The sequence below is a fragment of the Ambystoma mexicanum genome, chromosome 1q (assembly GCF_040938575.1).
Source record: "Ambystoma mexicanum isolate Mex_15411 chromosome 1q, UKY_AmexF1_1, whole genome shotgun sequence".
In the NCBI taxonomy this organism is placed as follows: Eukaryota; Metazoa; Chordata; class Amphibia; order Caudata; family Ambystomatidae; genus Ambystoma; species Ambystoma mexicanum.
This window is the reverse complement of record NC_090922.1, coordinates 233,631,118-233,649,372: the sequence shown is the minus strand read 5'-3', so window position 1 is coordinate 233,649,372 and position 18,255 is coordinate 233,631,118. Positions and strand designations below refer to the sequence as shown.

Here is an 18,255-nt window from a genome sequence, read left to right as displayed (position 1 = left end):
CATGTCATGCAATACGATGCATCACCTCTGTAACTCCTGCTCCCAATGTATACTATGGGCCTCATTACACGGAAGGCGGTAATCCAGGGTGCTATTAGCACCCTGGACCATGCCGGTAAATTACCGGCACCGCCTTGGTGGAAAGGGGAATTACCGCCCTATTCCAAGGTTGGCGGGGCGGTAATTCCCCCTTCCACCATGGCCCTTCCCCATTCCCATTTTTGCCCCATAGGGCATAATGGGAGTGGGGAAGGAGCTAATTACGGCATCGCAATTTTGCTGTGCCGTAATTGGCACCAAGGTCCATTAGCGGGTTGGTGCTAGCACCAACCCGCTAAGGGACCTCGTAGTAAGGCGGTAATGGTTAACGGACACCGTTACCATTAACGGTGGCCGTTAACCATTACCGCCTTCCGTGTAATGAGGCCCTATGACTCATTCGTGACAACTTACCTTTATGCAATAATTTTTTAAAAATTTTATTTACATTTATAAAGCGCTCACACAGCAGCTGTTACAAGAATTGTTTGTTTTTCTTTTTGCCTAATTGTGTGTTTTTTTTGTCTTAGTTACGTATTTATAATGCGCTTAAACACCCAGAGGTTTCTAAGCGTGGACCCGGGGATCGAACCTGTGTTGGTTTGTGTCGTCTTGCTGTCACTGCCGCCGGCGACTGGCGTTTGTGGCGAAGGTGGAAACAGGGACGCCATTGAAGTGTTCCGTTACGTCCCTTCTCCGTCTACCAGACCGGTCTAGTTGTTTCCAAGATGGCCGCCGCCGTTTGTTTATCTCACTCGGCTGCCGGCGGCTCGGCGCGTTGCAACTGAGTTCATTCTCGCCCTGTTGCTTGCGCTAGTTTTTCCCTCTGACAGTTTCTGTCCTGCCAATTACGCCTTCCTTCCGCATTAGTTTTCTCCTCTTCCCGTTCCCGTTAGGCTCACCCCCTTCTCTTGTTCCTGCTTGCCTTCTCCTGTGTTTTGTTCCCGTGTTGTTCCCTGCTGCCATTCTTCGCTCTAGGATTTCTCAGTCTCCCGGATTCTCCCATTCTCGCTTGTCCTCCACCCCGAGTGGTACTTACCTGAATCCCGCTTTCTCCATCGAACGATCTGCAGAGACACGCCGACCTCACTGTTCCTGGGTATCGGCAGAGGACCAATTCAACCTACTACAGTGCAGACGACTTCCACAGCCTTCACGACTACCTTGGATCCAGGGTTTTTTTGCCATCCAGTGGCTTTTTCCCCTCTGGCTGTCGCGGAGGGGAGTCACCGTGGGTTTTCTCTGTCTGGGAGTCACGGTGGCTTCCTTCCGAGGTAGACCTTATCTTCAAAAAAAAGAAGAAGCCTTACATAGGACTTACCCGCCGGAGGAAACTGGACTATTCAGGTGAGGAGGAGGTGATTGGGGAATGTTATAACTCGAGTGAAGACGAAGACATAGCTGATCATCTAGCAAGTCCCGTAGCCCATAGAGCCAGTCCTGATAGCTTGCAACGCCAAGAAGAAGTTATGGCTACGCCACAACAACTGCAAGAGCTAGTGACAGCTGTCCAAATCCTCAACGCAGAAGTCCAAACACTAAAGGCTGACAACGTGGCGCTCCAACAAAGAGTAGCTGCAAGAGAACAACAGACATCTGATTTACCCCCACTACCCCTGGTGTCGGGTAAATTCGACGGCTCGGAAAGAAAGGTTAAGGAATTCCTGGAAGCCTGTAATCTCTATTTCACCTTCCGCAGAAATGCATTTTCCACAGATCATTCCAAGGTGGGTTTCATGATCACGCACATGACAGGAAACGCCTTGGCATGGGCTACTCCATTGGTATCCCTATCAGACCCAGTTTTGCAGGACTATGCGGCTTTTAAGGAACTACTGATACACACCTTTTTGCGAACCGAAAGCTCACACGTGGCTAGCGAAGACCTGCTGGATGTGCGTCAAGGGAGTACCGACTTACTATCCTTTATCTCCACTTTCAAGAAGCTCGCTGCAGAGGCAGGTTGGCAAGAGCAGGCCCAGTACGCCATATTCCGCAGGGGCTTGCGAAAGGAGCTCAAGGATGAGCTTGCCCGGATCCCTCGCCCAGAAACCTTTTTAGATCTTCAGACTGCAGTTCTAAGAATCGATTTCCGCCTGACGGAACGAAAAAACAAAAAGAAGGCTCGAGGTCCACATCCTTTCTTGGATACACCCCCGTCAGCCTCCTCACCTGCATCGCGTCCCGCCAGAGATGAACCCATGCAGGTTGGAACCACCAGATCTTCGTTGACTGCCGAAGAAAAGAAGAGGAGACGTGAATGGAATCTTTGTTTATATTGTGGAGCTGCCAAACATCTGCTGAGAGACTGCCCTGATGTGCCCCCAAGGAGATCGGGAAACGACCGCCCTCGATAGTCAGTGGGACAGACTATCGAGGGGCTGCACCTTGTTCCTACACTACTCTTTCTGTGGCTTCATCTCAGATGAGCGAAGATTTGCGTCTCATGGTTATATCCATCAAACTCCGCTTCCGGAAGAGAGAAGTAGAGACGCAGGCTCTACTGGATTGTGGGGCGGCTGGAAACTTCCTTGACACCTTTTGGGCTGATAAGGTGGGTCTACTAAGGATTGAGAAAAAAGAGGACCAAAAGGTTGAAGGAGTGGATGGTACGCCCCTATGTTCGGGACTCATTACTCACACCACCGAGGAGATTCAGGTATCCATTCACCAGCATTCTGAAACCATAAGATTTGACATCATACGGGTGGCCCACTTCCCGGTCATCTTAGGAATAGGCTGGCTCTGGAAACACAACCCAACAGTGGATTGGTCTAAGAATCTACTAAGTTTTCATTCCGCTTTCTGCCTACGAGAATGCCTTCCGGAACCAACATTCGCAACTGTTAAGACCATGTCCGCTGTCAAAAGCAGTTCCATCCATTGCATACCGGAACGTCTTTCTGAATACGCAGACGTCTTTCAGGAGCAGACCCCCATCAAACTTCCTCCACATCGCCCAGAGGATTGTGGTATCGACCTTGTACCGCAGGCGTTAGTCCCCTTTGGGAGGATGTATCCCCTCTCTGTATCGGAAAAGGCTGTGCTCCAAAGTTACCTTGATGATAATTTAGCAAATGGACTCATAAGACCTTCCAAATCCCCCGCAGGGGCCTCTCTGTTTTTCATACCCAAACGGGATACTAAGGAGTTGCGGCCCTGTATCGACTATCGGGGGTTAAACAGAGTGACCATAAAGGATCGGTACCCTATGCCCATCATCTCAGAGATTCTAGAGGCTGTTCAAGGCTCTGTTGTGTTTACTAAACTTGATCTACGGAATGCGTATCATCTACTCCGCATAAGAACAGGAGATGAGTGGAAGACGGCGTTTCGCACTCCCTATGGGTTGTTTGAATATCAAGTTATGCCGTTTGGCCTAGTCAATGCATCTTCCATTTTCCAAAGATTCATGGACCGATTGTTTTCAGACCTTCTGAACCTTAACACAGTGGTTTACCTGGATGACATTTTAGTCTTCTCACGGAGCCAGGAGGAACATACTCTGCATGTCAAGGAGGTTCTGCGCAGACTACAACATCACAGTCTTCTGGTAAAACCTGAGAAATGTGCATTTGCTCAATCCTCGTTGTCATATTTGGGATTCATCCTATCCGACAAAGGGGTTACTATGGACCCAAGGAAGGTGGATGCCATCTTGTCATGGCCGTCGCCTTCTTCGGTTAAGGATATTCAACGTTTTTTGGGGCTGGCAAATTTCTATCGGAAGTTCATTCCGAGGTTTTCCTTACTCACTCTTCCCATTACATCCCTTCTCAAAAAATCCACGGGTCCTTTCATCTGGTGAAATGAGGCTGAAGAAAGCTTCCTCAGCTAAAAACACAAGTTCTGTACAGCTCCTATCTTGAAACAACCAGATCAACTACTACCCTTTATTCTGGAGACCGACGCTTCTGCAGCAGCCGTAGGTGCTGTTCTTCTTCAGAGAGTCAAGGAACTCGAGCATCCGGTGGCGTACTTCTCCAAGACTTTGAATCCCAGCCAACGCAACTACTCTGTCATAGAAAAGGAACTACTAGCTATGAAGCTGGCTTGTGTGGAGTGGAGGCACTTGCTCCAAGGGAGCCTACACCCGTTCCAGATACGAACAGACCATAAAAATCTGCAGATACTCAAGCAGCAAGAGTGTTATAACACCCGTCAGGCCAGATGGGCTCATTTTTTCGCCCAGTTTGATTTTGTCATCACATTCATCCCTGGCTCTCAAAATCTAGTCGCTGATGCTCTCTCTCGCAGAGACGATGTTATTTTCCCTTACAGCAAGGAGCTTATGTTTCCTCGTACTCGGATCATATCTACAGTGTCTAGCTTTTTGGAAGAAGTACGAGGAGCCTACCTCCAAGAACCTACTCTCAATGTGGGAAATCAACCGGTCACCACTAAGGACGGGTTGCACTTTATCCACGGAAGACTGTTCATTCCATCCATTAATCTCAGGCGACGGGTCACTCAGTGGTGCCACGATTCCAAGACAGCAGGTCATCGAGGAGTACGAGGCACTCTGGAACTTCTTCAAAGAGCTTTCATCTGGCCCAACATGAAGGCCGATACTCAAGCCTATGTTCAATCCTGTATGGTGTGCTTACAAAGCAAATATACCACCTCGAAACCCATGGGGCTGTTACAACAGGAACCAGTTCCACATGGTCCCTGGAAATGTATTTCTACGGATTTTATTGTGGAGTTACCGGTTTCCCGAGGCTGTACCTGCATAATGGTAACCGTAGACGTGTTCTCGAAACTTGCACATTTTTCTCCTTTGGCAAAGATCCCGCCCGCCTCGGTCATGGCTGACGTATTCCTCAAGGACATTTTCAGGCTACATGGGCTTCCCCAAAAGATAATTTCAGACAGGGGCAGCCAGTATACCTCCAGATTCTGGGCAGCGTTGTGTAATTCATTGGGCGTTGAGAGAGCTCTTTCGTCTGGGTTTCACCCTCAGACAAATGGACAGACCGAAAGGTTAAATGGTACCTTAGAGCAGTACTTAAGGTGTTTCATAAATAAACAGCAAGACAATTGGGTGGACCTGCTCCCCACAGCAGAATTTGCATACAATAACGCTGTCCACACGGCTACAGGAATTAGCCCCTTCTTCTGTACCTACGGATACAACCCGCAGTCCATAGTTCCGGGTTTCTGGGAGGAAACTAACATCCCTTCATTGGAGACCACCCTTGTGCAGATCAAGGAGGCCCACAATACGGCCCGTCAGAGCCTCTTTAAGGCTAGCAGACATTACAAGGAGCAATCCGACAAACACCGGAGTCAAGTTCCTGTCTGGGACAAAGGCTCCAAGGTCATGCTGTCCACCAAGTTCCTTCCTCGATGGGTTCGGCCTTCTAAGCTGTCACCCCGCTACATTGGACCCTTCGAGATAACTTCAAGGATCAATCGTGTGGCTTTCCGCCTCAAGTTGCCTAAGGGACTCAGGCGGATTCACCCCGTGTTTCACTCATCTCTCTTACGTCCCTTTGTGTCAGATACCCGGAAACAAGCATCCCCCAAGCTATGGACTTTGCCTGTTCCAGCCTTTGAGGAGTATGAAGTTTCTCAGATACGTGACTCCCGTTATCATCGGGGACGTCTTGAGTATCTCGTACATTGGAAAGGGTATCCCTCCTCAGAAGATACTTGGGAACCCCATTTCCATGTTCACTCTCCTCAACTGTTCCACAAGTTCCACCGACTACATCCTGAAAGGCCGGGAGGGAGAAGCCTTCGGAGGGGGCATACTGTCACTGCCGCCGGCGACTGGCATTTGTGGCGAAGGTGGAAACAGGGACGCCATTGAAGTGTTCCGTTACGTCCCTTCTCCGTCTACCAGACCGGTCTAGTTGTGTCCAAGATGGCCGCCGCCGTTTGTTTATCTCACTCGGCTGCCGGCGGCTCGGCGCGTTGCAACTGAGTTCATTCTCGCCCTGTTGCTTGCGCTAGTTTTTCCTCTGACAGTTTCTGTCCTGCCAATTACGCCTTCCTTCCGCATTAGTTTTCTCCTCTTCCCGTTCCCGTTAGGCTCCCCCCCTTCTCTTGTTCCCGCTTGCCTTCTCCTGTGTTTTGTTCCCGTGTTGTTCCCTGCTGCCATTCTTCGCTCTAGGATTTCTCAGTCTCCCGGATTCTCCCATTCTCGCTTGTCCTCCACCCCGAGTGGTACTTACCTGAATCCCGCTTTCTCCATCGAACGATCTGCAGAGACACGCTGACCTCACTGTTTCTGGGTATCGGCGGAGGACCAATTCAACCTACTACAGTGCAGACGACTTCCACAGCCTTCACGACTACCTTGGATCCAGGGGTTTTTTGCCCTCCAGTGGCTTTTTCCCCTCTGGCTGTCGCAGAGGGGAGTCACCGTGGGTTTTCTCTGTCTGGGAGTCACGGTGGCTTCCTTCTGAGGTAGACCTTATCTTCAAAAAAAAGAAGAAGCCTAACATAGGACTTACCCGCCGGAAGAAACTGGACTATTCAGGTGAGGAGGAGGTGATTGGGGAATGTTATAACTCGAGTGAAGACGAAGACATAGCTGATCATCTAGCAAGTCCCGTAGCCCATAGAGCCAGTCCTGATACTTGCTTCCAAGACACGCACGCTGCCGCTAAACTATCCTCCCAGGACAATGTATTGTAATGTATTGTTAAGTCATTCTGTACTGTAACTGTTGATACTAAGAATGCACCCAGATACCTCTGGGTTAGGTGCACTATATAAATACCTAAATAAATAAACAGGTCTCCAGTCGTACATACACGTGCTCAGGCATCCCGCCCATGGACATGCTTCTGAAATTGCCAGGAAAGGTTTTTTCGAACAAGCACAGCTTTCACCGTAAGAACAATGGCTCTGGCGCGCAGGGAGTTCATTTCACTCACACACGGGTGGGCCCATTAGATATAAATGCCAACACAAAGGCAGAGAATGTCAGCAGCATCAGCTCTTGTGCGGATGCCTGGGATATAGGATCAGAACAGCACGGCCCTGTTTGCTGTGTGAGGAAGTGACGAGCTGGTGTCAGCTGACATCCTTCTCCCGGGGATTGTAATGAGCTTGTAGAGGCCACACTCGCCCGCAGCGTCCTCGTGGTGCCTGCACGTTACCAAGGTTTTGAATCGGCACCGACTTAATGCTATCTTGCATGGTAGTGTCCGTTTGCATACCACCTGCCTCTATCTGTGTCTTCCTCTTAACAAAGCTTTCAATAAATACAGCAAAGAAATAGCTTGTGATTTTATTTAACACTTTCCTGACTGTCAGGCCATATTACTTCCAGAAATAGCTTGAATGTGCAGCTGGGAAGCAGCATTCTTTTTTACCGGCATTTATTCACAGGTTAAAAACTGCACAGCACGCAGGTGTCTTCCTGATTGGCAGGTCGATTTAAAGTCAGCTGGCTTGAATTGACACGGTGAGGGTGACTGTAAGCTTCTTTATTAGTTTCCCAAACTGATGACTTCCTGTCACAGATGCCACTTCCCTTTTCTCGCACTTCACCCTAACCACGCCTCTAACATAGCAAGGCTAATCACAACATGACAGTGGAGTTAGGATTGTGTGCACAGTCTAATAATGGGGCACTTTAAAAAATATGTCCACGGCTACTTTGAGATCCCAGCCAGGGTTGGACTGGTACTAGAAAAGGGCCCGGGCACCTCAAAAAAAGTGGCCCTCGCCTAAAAAAAATAGTGGCCTTTAAGCCCTCATCTGTGAATCATGTCAATTCACAACTTTACAGAAAATGCTACTTATGGAGAGTTCATGGTGTTTGTTGCATGTGATGAGAAAACGAATGATAACATTCCTATTCCATGGCCCCGCATTTGATAATGATTTGTTATTTAAATAGCACGTTCGCCAAAGCACTGTACATAGCACATATTTACATACAATAATTCCCAACCGAAGTAGTTGGTACTAACTTATCAACCTCTAATTAATGAAAGGCTGAGTTGGCCTTGGCAGGATTTGAACCTGCTACCTGCAGATCATGCATAGATCGCAGCACAGCCAGTGAGCGCTCAAACCTACCAGCATATATTACTGGAGTAAGCTAGGAGGAGCAAGCAGTTACTTCCTTCGTCCCTCGCATCATCCATCACTCCCTTCCTTCCTCTTGATTTTCTTCTTACTTTTTTCTTTTGTTTCTTCCCTTTTTTCTTGCTTCCCCTTCCATTCTCTCCCTTTCTTTAATGGGCATCTTTCCTTGCTCTCTCACATTGTTTCCATCCTGTCTATCTACCATCTTTTCTCTTAGCTTTCCCCCATCCTTCTACCATTCCTCCTTATTTCTTTCCTTCCTCACTCTCTGTGATTCCTACCACATTGTTATGTTGGAAAATAGCAGTTAAAGATACATTATTGTGCATGGGTCAACAGGCTAGGGTGCACTCGAGTCGAGTGCAATGATGGGCTCTGCAGCATTCTTGAATCACATCTGATATCAAAGGGCAGCGGCATCACCAAGCCCTTACTCAAGACAGCATGAGAGTGTGATAAATCCTTGTTCAGAGAGAAGCATTTAATCTAAGCACGCATGAACCCCACATCTGGGTCTGTCCAGGTATAGATCTCTCACGAGATTAGGGGCCAGGATTTACAATGCATGTATGTGTTGTCTAGTCCTCCGGGTAAGGTGCCAGGAAAGGGTGATGTCTGCAAGCATGCAGTTTCAGCTATGACTTAACAATTCCACAATTCACCACAACCATGGTACCACCGCACCTCATGCCGCTCAGACAATCCCCAATCCAAAGCAAAGCCACACTATGGTTACCACCTCCCCAATTCTACCCAATTCTACAGTGTGAGAACAATCCCTCGTTAAATCAGGGCAATGCACCTAAACTACAGGGGTGTAATTGCTGGCTGGAAAATTATGAAAACCTGTCCTCAGCGCACCATGTGATGCTCATGCCAGTATACCATAGCATGCTGCAGAACCCTGGCTTTGGATCGCTGTATTTAGACTTTAGTGAAGTGAGAAGCTCTCACTTTCCACAACTTCCTGTTTTCTGTTCAAAAACCTGAGCAAACGTGCCCTACACCAGAAACCACGTATTCAAAGGTGCAATAATCTGTATGTCCCTCGGGCTTCCTCCCAGGCACACAAAAGGTCCAAGAAAACAGGCCTTAATGCAACTTCAGACACGGTACTCAATGCAGCCCCTGAACCATAAACAGCCTTTGAGAGGTCCCTTCCCAATGCACAGGGAAGTACGGAGAAAACATTGTTTCATATCATTTTTTGTATTGGGGTTCAGCTGTGCAAGTGCACAGGCACAATAAAAGGTAGGATATAGTACATTCTGAAATACAATCCTAGGGCTTACAGAACACGACAGCTGTATGCTGCAAAGTTTGGAACAGTGGGCTCCAAAGCCAACAGTTTGGACTCAGAGTGAAAAGACCACATTATGACAAATTATAGTGCACACTTGTGCTTGCCACACTTTATACCTAACGCAGAAGTACAATTGACTGCCTGTGTCCTATAATTGTGCACTGGAACATAGGAAATCAGCTTTTACAAGAAGCAATGTGCATTGGACACTCCTAGTCAACGGGCATGCACAAAATACACATACATGCAGCAATATTTACTACAGTTTAAGGGAAATTTCCTTTTTCTCTAAAGTAAAATTATGAAGCTTTGCCCTAGCCTGTAGCAAGCAGTTTGTCAATGTCGAATTTCAGATATTTTTAGAAAATAAGAGCTTTTGCTCATGGGTTAAAAAGAGACATGTGGCGTGGATGCAGTTCATTTTCAGTCTTGGAGAGGTTCGATCATGACCTGATAAGTGTGACATACATACATGCAATCTCACTGCATGAAGGAGCCAGCAGGTACGGTAACATAGACCCAGGGCAGTCCAGGTCAAAACATAGAGCTTCCTATACATATTTATTGTGACACTGGAGCCACCTATATACTGTATCATCACCACTCCCTCCCAGGCCTGCCCAATTTAAACCTTTACAATTAACCGCCTTCACCGTGCTTTTTTAACACTGACACACTGAGTAGCATCAAATGCCTTTACCACTGGACAGCACTGAGTTTTTTTAGCACCGAACACCATCACATTCACATGCCTTTAACACAAAGCAGCACTGACAGGAGCGCAGGACCTTTGACAGCAGCGTAAACATCTCTTTCACTGAGTAGCATCAGAGAGCAGCATTCATGTTTTATGCATTAGGCTGCACATTTGGTAACTCTGCCCTCACTTTGCCATAGCAGATAATCACTTCAGAACCAGTCCTGCCTGATTCGCCTAAACTGTAGTCAGACCTTCTCCATTTGTGGAGCCCTCCCACCGAGTAGCACCCCAAAGAAGTGAGGGCCCGGGCTATCTTAAAATAGATAGACAAGCACAGACTGTCTCAGACTTGTGACCAGAAACCCTGTGCCCACTAGCGAGCATCAGCGGGACTTCCTCCAAAAAAATCAACTGAGCTGCACCATAAACGCCTTATGCACAGACAAGCAACATGGACAGCCAGGTCGATAACACCCCTTGGCCCACATTATGAGAAATCGGATTCAATTGAATACTTGTTGGCCAGGCTTGATAGAATATGGAGGGTGAAGACATGAAGGTAAAGGTAAAAGGGGAATGGGAACTTGGAGCAGGTCGACGCTTCAATTAGTAGCATGAAAGACTGCACAATGATACTATTTCTGGAAACGTCACATCAGCCAGGATACCTCGTCCCTGCATGTGCCATCAGGACAGGACCTTTCACCTGTACCTGCACCCGGTCTGTCCAGGGAAGCTCTTCCATGTGGGCCGAGTCCACACTACTTCAAGCGCGTTGTTCTGGCATACATTCAAATTGGCAATCCTGCACACGCACATTTATGTACACACAACTGGGTCATTTTAGGATTCAGTGTTCCCCTCTCTCATGGTGCACTTTTGTAAAACCTAGGACTACGACAAAGGCTGGCCCTTCACTGCTGTTTGGCCCTCACTGATCCAGGTGTTGCAAGCAACGACCCACGCAGACCACAACATGGCTCCCCTACCGCACTAGCTCTGGATACAGTGCCAGGAACAACTTTGAGTTAAAGTCATCTCATGCTCCCACCACCACATGCCATGGATGGGAGGGATGCTGCTGCCTGCAACAGGTGTTTGAGAAAACCTGATCTTCATTCAAAAGACACTCTTTTAGTCTGATTGGAAATGTGATTTTTTGTTTTCATTTTTATTTTTGTGTGTGCTCAAACATACCATTGTGGTTTGAGTTGCATGTGTTGTTGGTCATGCTGACATGACGATTGCAGGGCCGTTACACACACTGAGTGGCAGTGCTCTGGCCCTTTCTCGACTAACAGAGATGGTAACAATTAATTACAAACACTTCCCTTGACTGTTCTCATTCAGAGAGACTGCCTCTTCTCCGACTCCCGACCCCCGCTGGCCCATTCAATTTTATGTTTTTATTACTTACTGTGTGTAACCCACGTGCGTGCACAAATTCTGTCTCCAGAGACTCTCTATTGCAGTTTACGGCTGGGCCAGGCAGCCCGAATAGGCCCTTTGTCATTGTCGGGTGTGCTTTGCTCGTGGCCTGCTCCCTCCTCTGTCATCAACACTTCCTTTTGAATATCTGCGCATTGTGCTGAGTGTGGCACCCAGCAACACACCAATGCACATGACAGCCCATGCATCTTGAGCATGATTGGCTGCCACTGCCAGCCTGCTACATATCAATTGGCCCCCTGAGAGGGCGAGGCTCAAGAGTCACACCAGGATCAGTTACAAAAATCCAGCCCAGCTCATGGATATTAATGTGGCTCATAAAACCGGCCAAGAGTGGCTTATAAAATCTGCCCCAGGGCCAACCAAAGTGCATTTTGATTCTGCCGGTGGCAGAAGGGCAGATAGGCATGTCTGCCCCTGATCCCAGCCCACTCCTGTCAGGAGCAGTTGCTCCTTCACACAGCAAACAATGACGAGGCTCATTCTCGGGCTGCATTCGTATGCATACGTTTTTAGGCTGAGGTGTGATTAGAACTTGCATGCTGGAGGAATGATTGAATTGGGGGTGCAGGGGGGTAGGAGAAAGCATATTCTTCCAGCATTCCTTAAGTGTGTGGTTTCAGATGTGAAAGAGAGAATTAACTACTTGTAACATTGATGCTGCACAACGCTGGTCTCATTAGAATACGTAAAGAGGTTAGATGCCCCCACACAAGTAAATGTGCCCCTCCACCACAGTCTCTGAAGTTAGTGCCTCGCCCAACTTTTGAAGGGTTGCCCCCCCCCACCTCTGAAGTTAGCACCACTGGATGGAGCTGATGTGCACACTTACTTTTTGTTAAGTGTGGAGGTGAGGGAAGCTTTTCTTGAAACTTGCTGCATTAAAGTTTTACTGTGTTCTTGCAGAAAGATATATTTGCACAAAGGCAGCTAAACTTTAAAGCTAAAGGCTTCCCTTCCCTCTATGCCCAATAAAAATAAAATGCACACATCAGCCAGCCCCCTCCACACAGATGGGAGCCAACCTACAATGTATGTGCTCTTTCGCATCCGAGGGGCGGGGGCTGATGCGTGCACTTGCTTTTTGTTAAGCAAAGAGGTAAGGGACGCATTGTTGCATGTTCGCTCAGTATGTATGTATGTGTGCATGTATTATGTAAAGTGTGTGTGAAGGAGTGCATGATGAATGGGGACTGGGTGCGCGTGTGAATGAGCGAGTGTATGGTGAATGGGGGCGCAAATGAAAAGAGGGGGCGGAGCCTCCAAGTTTGCCTAGCCCATTTTCTTAAGAGGCCCCTCCCATCACCAGTTAGCCCCACCCGGCACGCCCTGAAATGTAGGCCCCTGTCCGTAACATTGAGGGCCTGATACATGGAGCATTTTCCAATGGGATTGCGCCATTATAAAACACTTCTGTGAATCAGGCCCTTAGTAGGGTTGGGGAGAGGGATGGGTTGTTAACGAGTCACACACTAATATTTGAAAGAATTGCCTGTGCCGCTCTACGAATCGCAAGTAGCTAAGGCGCACTTTATATTTGTGGTCAAAGTTTCGAGACAGATATGAAAAGGAACTAAGTCCAATCAAAAAGGTGTTGTAAATGTATAGTATACTATTAGGCAAATATCTATAATATCCGCACTTATACATAGTCGAAAATAAAAGTATTCAAATATAAAAAAAGAAATCCAATGAAAAGAGGTTAATGCACCTTCGAATCCTTTCGTTTTTCTGAAGAAAATGCACGATTCCTTTGCAGTAATTAGTTTTTTTCAGTCATTCTAATTGCAAGCCTTCAATTTAAAAACATCTATTACACAAATGGTTTCTTTAAATTCTATTGTCTCCAAATATGTCAAATAAATCATGTGAATGTAAACAAATAGGTGATAGTGACCTCTAGTGGGCAGAGGCAGTAATGTCACTCATCCCATCATTCACTTTCATAAATATCAGGGTGGTATTTTTCGCTTTATGAAAACATTTAAAACCCAGCCAATGAAAATTATTCTGGCTATGTATACCAGGAGATATAAAGCTTTGTCCAAGTATGGGGCCACACTTTGGATTTTTTCGCATTTATCAGCCATACAGACTGTAGAAAATTATTTTTGGAAGAAATTGTTGGGGCTGTGCTATTTGGAGGATGACCTCATTTTGGAACCAGCTGTGCAATGGTTGCGTACATGTAATAATGGTGCGGCCGATCTGACACAACATCTAATCAAAATCGTCTTTTTACCCTCCCTGTGGCTATTTATATTCCTTGTTTTTCACATGTAACATTTGTTTAGATGAATATGTGCACTGTCACTTTACCTCGCCCACTGTCCTAGATGCGAGTGTTGTGGACTCAGCTAAAACCATGTCTTGTTTTGCTAGTCTCGGAAGAGGGAGCGTATTCAATTCATGAAAATCTCAGATCGCAGACACGTGGTTTTATCCACCCACCTTATGCAGGAGTATCTCTCTTGGAGTGACTTCATTTGCTAGACGTCTTATTGTGAGAGCTAGGTTCCATTTTCTAACCGGGAGGATAGCTCATAGGTAACGTGTTCGCCTTGGAAAAAAGACGACATGGAGCACCGCAGGTTCGATCCCCGGGTCCACGCTTAAAAACCTCTGGTTATTAAGCGCGTAATAAATAACCTATCATGTCATAACCTTAAGAGCGATCACAGCCAAGTGGCCAGGACGAGTGGCAGAACACAATTGTTTCCTATGGCATGCAGGTTTGAAGACTCACTGCATTTTGTTTTTTTCCGCACCACCTATTCCCATATCGTATCTAAAACGAGCTCAATAATTTTGAGGGATGCTGGTCTTATGCAATATCGTCCTGCATTATGTTTTTTTACTGAAGTGGTTGGTTCTTATAAATTCAACAAGCCATGAAAACTAGGAAATTTTTGTGCAATTTTGGGAGGAAGTTTGTTGTGGCCCACAATAATCACACAGATCCCTAGGTTTGAGATTATGGCTTTATTCTGCCAACCAAATACATTAACCTCACAGTTGCCTCACTGTGGGACAATATGACTCATAGAACACATTTGGTGTGGACTGGTGGTACTTTGTGACTAAAGGAAAATACAAAGGTATGATTTTGAGCCTTCAGGAGGAGCGCCAGGGCCGCAGTGTTCTCCGCGCTCAGCCTGCTTTGGCTTATTTTTTGGATTCCGAAATAAGCTAAGCTTGACTATCTGGTCAGGGGAGGCAGACCGGGACCGGCCATAGACATAGAAGTAGGACCAAAGTAAACACAAATAAAACTGTAGGCCTACTTGTATGTCGCTGACCTGTTGCGGGGGGCGGGGAGAGGGTGTGCTCACAGGCACACTCCTCTCATTGGAGGAGAGCGGCCGGGGAGGGGAAGGGGAGTTGCGCCAGGCCTGATTTTGTGATTTCGAAATTGGGTCCTGGCAAAAACCCAGGGCTGTTGCTGCCCACCCTTCCAAACCTGGGACAGGGTTTATAAAATTAATAAACTCCCGGGACTACGGGACGGAGGGCGATTTCCCGGGACTGTCCTTGGAAAGCCGGAGGTCTGGTCACCCTAGGTCAGGGAATTGAGTTGGAAGAGCCCTGGTTGGGCCAGGCTCAAGAGCAATTTTGGGACCCTTGTGGGGCTGAATGCTGGAGAGCCATGGCCACTTAAAGCCCTGGCCACATCTCTGGAAAACTCTTCATCAGTTGCTCAGAACTTTACTGAACACTTCTGTGAGGACACGAACACTAGACTTCTAGAGCTGTTTAATGGAGCCTGGCAGCATGTCACAGCTCAAGCTTCCTCCTTGCCTTGAAGGTGGCACAGAGTGCTGACGTTGCTGCTATGGAGCATGCTCGTATGCTATAAAATGATTAAATAGCCAGATTGCCAAATATGTGTTGGCATGCCATGCTTACTGGTGCAATAAATGAGACACTTGTGCACAGCCATCACTTGAGAGACACCTGTTTTTCACAAAACTTCAGTAGCATAAGGTGGAAAAGCGACTCAATGCAATTTGACCCCGCAGCAGCTCTGTGATGTGTGCATGGGGAGTAGGCGCATCACAGGATCCCACTGCATTCATTGGATGACCACTGATGCTCGGTGACTTTCATCACGTTGCACCTCCTGAAAACACCCGGTCCTGGTCCCCTAACTGTGAAGAGGTCCCTTTGAAGTCTGTGAGGCATGCATACAATGAATGTCCTTATAAGATTATACACAAAAGCTACACACAGCCGTGAAAAGGGGCATGCCATTCTCCTCAATTATGTAATGCCAGATCCCGCAGTGTCTTGAAGGCAGCCAGATCTGCCGGGGAGTCTCGCTATTAACCAGCTCGAACTCGACCTGAAAAATGACTGCCACAGTTTGCCCCACAACAAACCACGGACAATCTGAAAGAATTCTTGATTCTACTCCAAACAACAAGCAGACAGTCCTACCCTACATCACCTACATCAAAGTCTCCGTCCACCAGAAAAGGATTTGGTTAAAACCCGAGGCTCTGCCTTGACTGCACCTTGTGCCTAAGCACACAAGTCAGGTCTGTTTCCAGGGCTGTACCAGTCTAGTGGAGTGGGCCTAAACTGATCACTCTCTTTATGTGATGTGAATTTCCACCTTTCTGCTGTTTGGAACTAGCTTCTTCCTGTCCGATGGACCCGCGCCTTCCTGTCCTTCAGTTGCATCCCTTTCCCGTCCCATTAGACCTTCGAGACATGGCCCACGCACTGCGCTCCCCAAGTTGGAATATGTTAGTAAATAATAAGTGGACCTCTCCAGAAGACAAATAGGGCCACTGTAAGTTACCCATCTCAGTGAGGCAAGGTTGATCACGGTTGTCGTAGGTCAGGTCCAGCTCTACCGCCATGTGAGCTTCTAGTGCAGGAAAGAAACGTCACTGTTCGCCAGCCGAACCGTGCTCGTCACTGTAACTCTGCAACAAAAACACTGCCACAGGAGGAAGGCCCTGTGGACCATACCATTGGAACCTCCAGCTGCCCCCATCCAACTCTAGCACCCCCTATAATTTTTCAAAAACAGTCTCTACTAGACACTTCCAAATATTCCCGGTTGTAGCACCTGACGTGATTTCCTCTGTGCTCTTCCTTACAAATCATTTTATTTAAATTAAAGTCAAGATGGAAAACATTCAACAGAATGCCCGTTCAGTAGTTTTTGGGTATGTCCACACCAATAAATACAAAAAAACACTTCTACAAACAGTAATAAAAACATCTTTATAGAAATGCAATTGAACAACCTCAAACCTGTGTGGAGTGAGTGGTGAGACATTCGATTACCAAGAATCCTCAATTGCTAGCACAGAAACAGGATCTAAAATCACCCACTCTGGTGGCCTAACACTTGGCGCCAACATCAGGCATAAAGAAACATAGGGTATATGCTTCAGGCTCAGGGTGCCATAAGGAGGCACCTGTGAGACGGGGTAATGTATCTGAAACCATTCCCACCTACTAGACTCTGAAAACATCAATTTCACAAACTGTCCCAGCTGCCTTCACCTCTACAAAGCCATACACATTCCCTTGATCAAGTGTCCTTCACTTCACAGGGTTCCACAGAGAGGCCTGGATCGGTGATCTGGTCCTGTCCGTCTCCTCAGCCATGCATATGCCCCCCAGCTCTGCCGCTGTGTGATAATGCATGCATAGCACACTCTTAGGTGCTTGTGTCCTGTAAGTGGGATATGAGTCCCTGAATGCAATAGGATTTCTTGGGTGTCCTCATATACATCTAACCCTAAAACAGTAGCAAGGACTACTGATGACTCAATTGCAAAGCGGTGAGTGTTTGATAGTTTGGGGGGGTCACACATAATCAAAGTTTTTATACCATTGATTGGACTAACTGAAAATATTATATTATGCTGAGATGGTTTAATTAGCTTTCAAAGTCCCAGAGATGTCTTCATTAGATGGTGGTCACACGATAAATGAGCAACAAAGAAAATCAGACACATAGCAGGGCATTGCTTTGTTGCATATGCTCTGTGTGTGGTTTTCTTTGTTGCTAATTTTTCAGGTGACCTGCATCTGACGAAGACGTCTCTGATACTTTGAAAGCTAATGAACTACCATCTAAGCCTAATATTTTCAGTTTATCCAATAAAAGGTTTAAAAACTTGGATTTTGTTTGATTTTCAAACTGGACTAACACGTCCCCAAACTCTTTCTCTGCACATATTTTGGGGCAACCTGAGCTATGGTTAAAAGGCATGTTTGCCAAGTGTATTCTGTCTCCTGTGCTCCTTTGCTAATGCCCCCACTGCTCCTTGAACCACTCTCTTGTCTCCCACAGGTGATAACTCCACGCTGAAGGTCTGGTCCTATTTGTTCTCCGGAGTTGGGACCTTCACCATGCTCCTGGGCTTCCTGGGCTGCCTCGGATCACTCAAGGAAATCAAATGCCTGCTGGGATTTGTAAGCAATTCACTATTTCCTTGAAGTATTGACTGTATGCAGACTTTCTTCTCACTGTCCACCAGAAGCGCACCTGAACAGTCTTGAACCCATAGACCTAGGGCCCTTTAAGACGAGGTAGCAATACATAGAGATAGATGGGAATGCAGAATTTACTCAAACATCAATAATCAAAACCGACTCAGGAAGTTGGCAAAACTTGGTCTGTTTTATTTGCAATTGTCTAAAACAGGGAGTTACAACGGACATCAACGGACTATCGCTCGATTTCATTTAC

At 47.0% G+C, this 18,255-nt stretch overlaps 1 protein-coding gene across 2 annotated transcripts in view; it reads left to right on the top strand.

Annotated features, from left to right (window-relative positions):
* The window catches only part of LOC138526952 (CD82 antigen-like), a 462,340-nt gene that overhangs the window by 311,045 nt on the left and 133,040 nt on the right, over positions 1-18,255 (top strand). For both annotated transcript variants that reach the window (XM_069637869.1, XM_069637861.1), the window contains exon 4: positions 17,857-17,978. In XM_069637869.1, the coding sequence (XP_069493970.1) occupies positions 17,857-17,978 (122 nt within the window). The remainder of the gene's footprint in view (positions 1-17,856; positions 17,979-18,255) is intronic.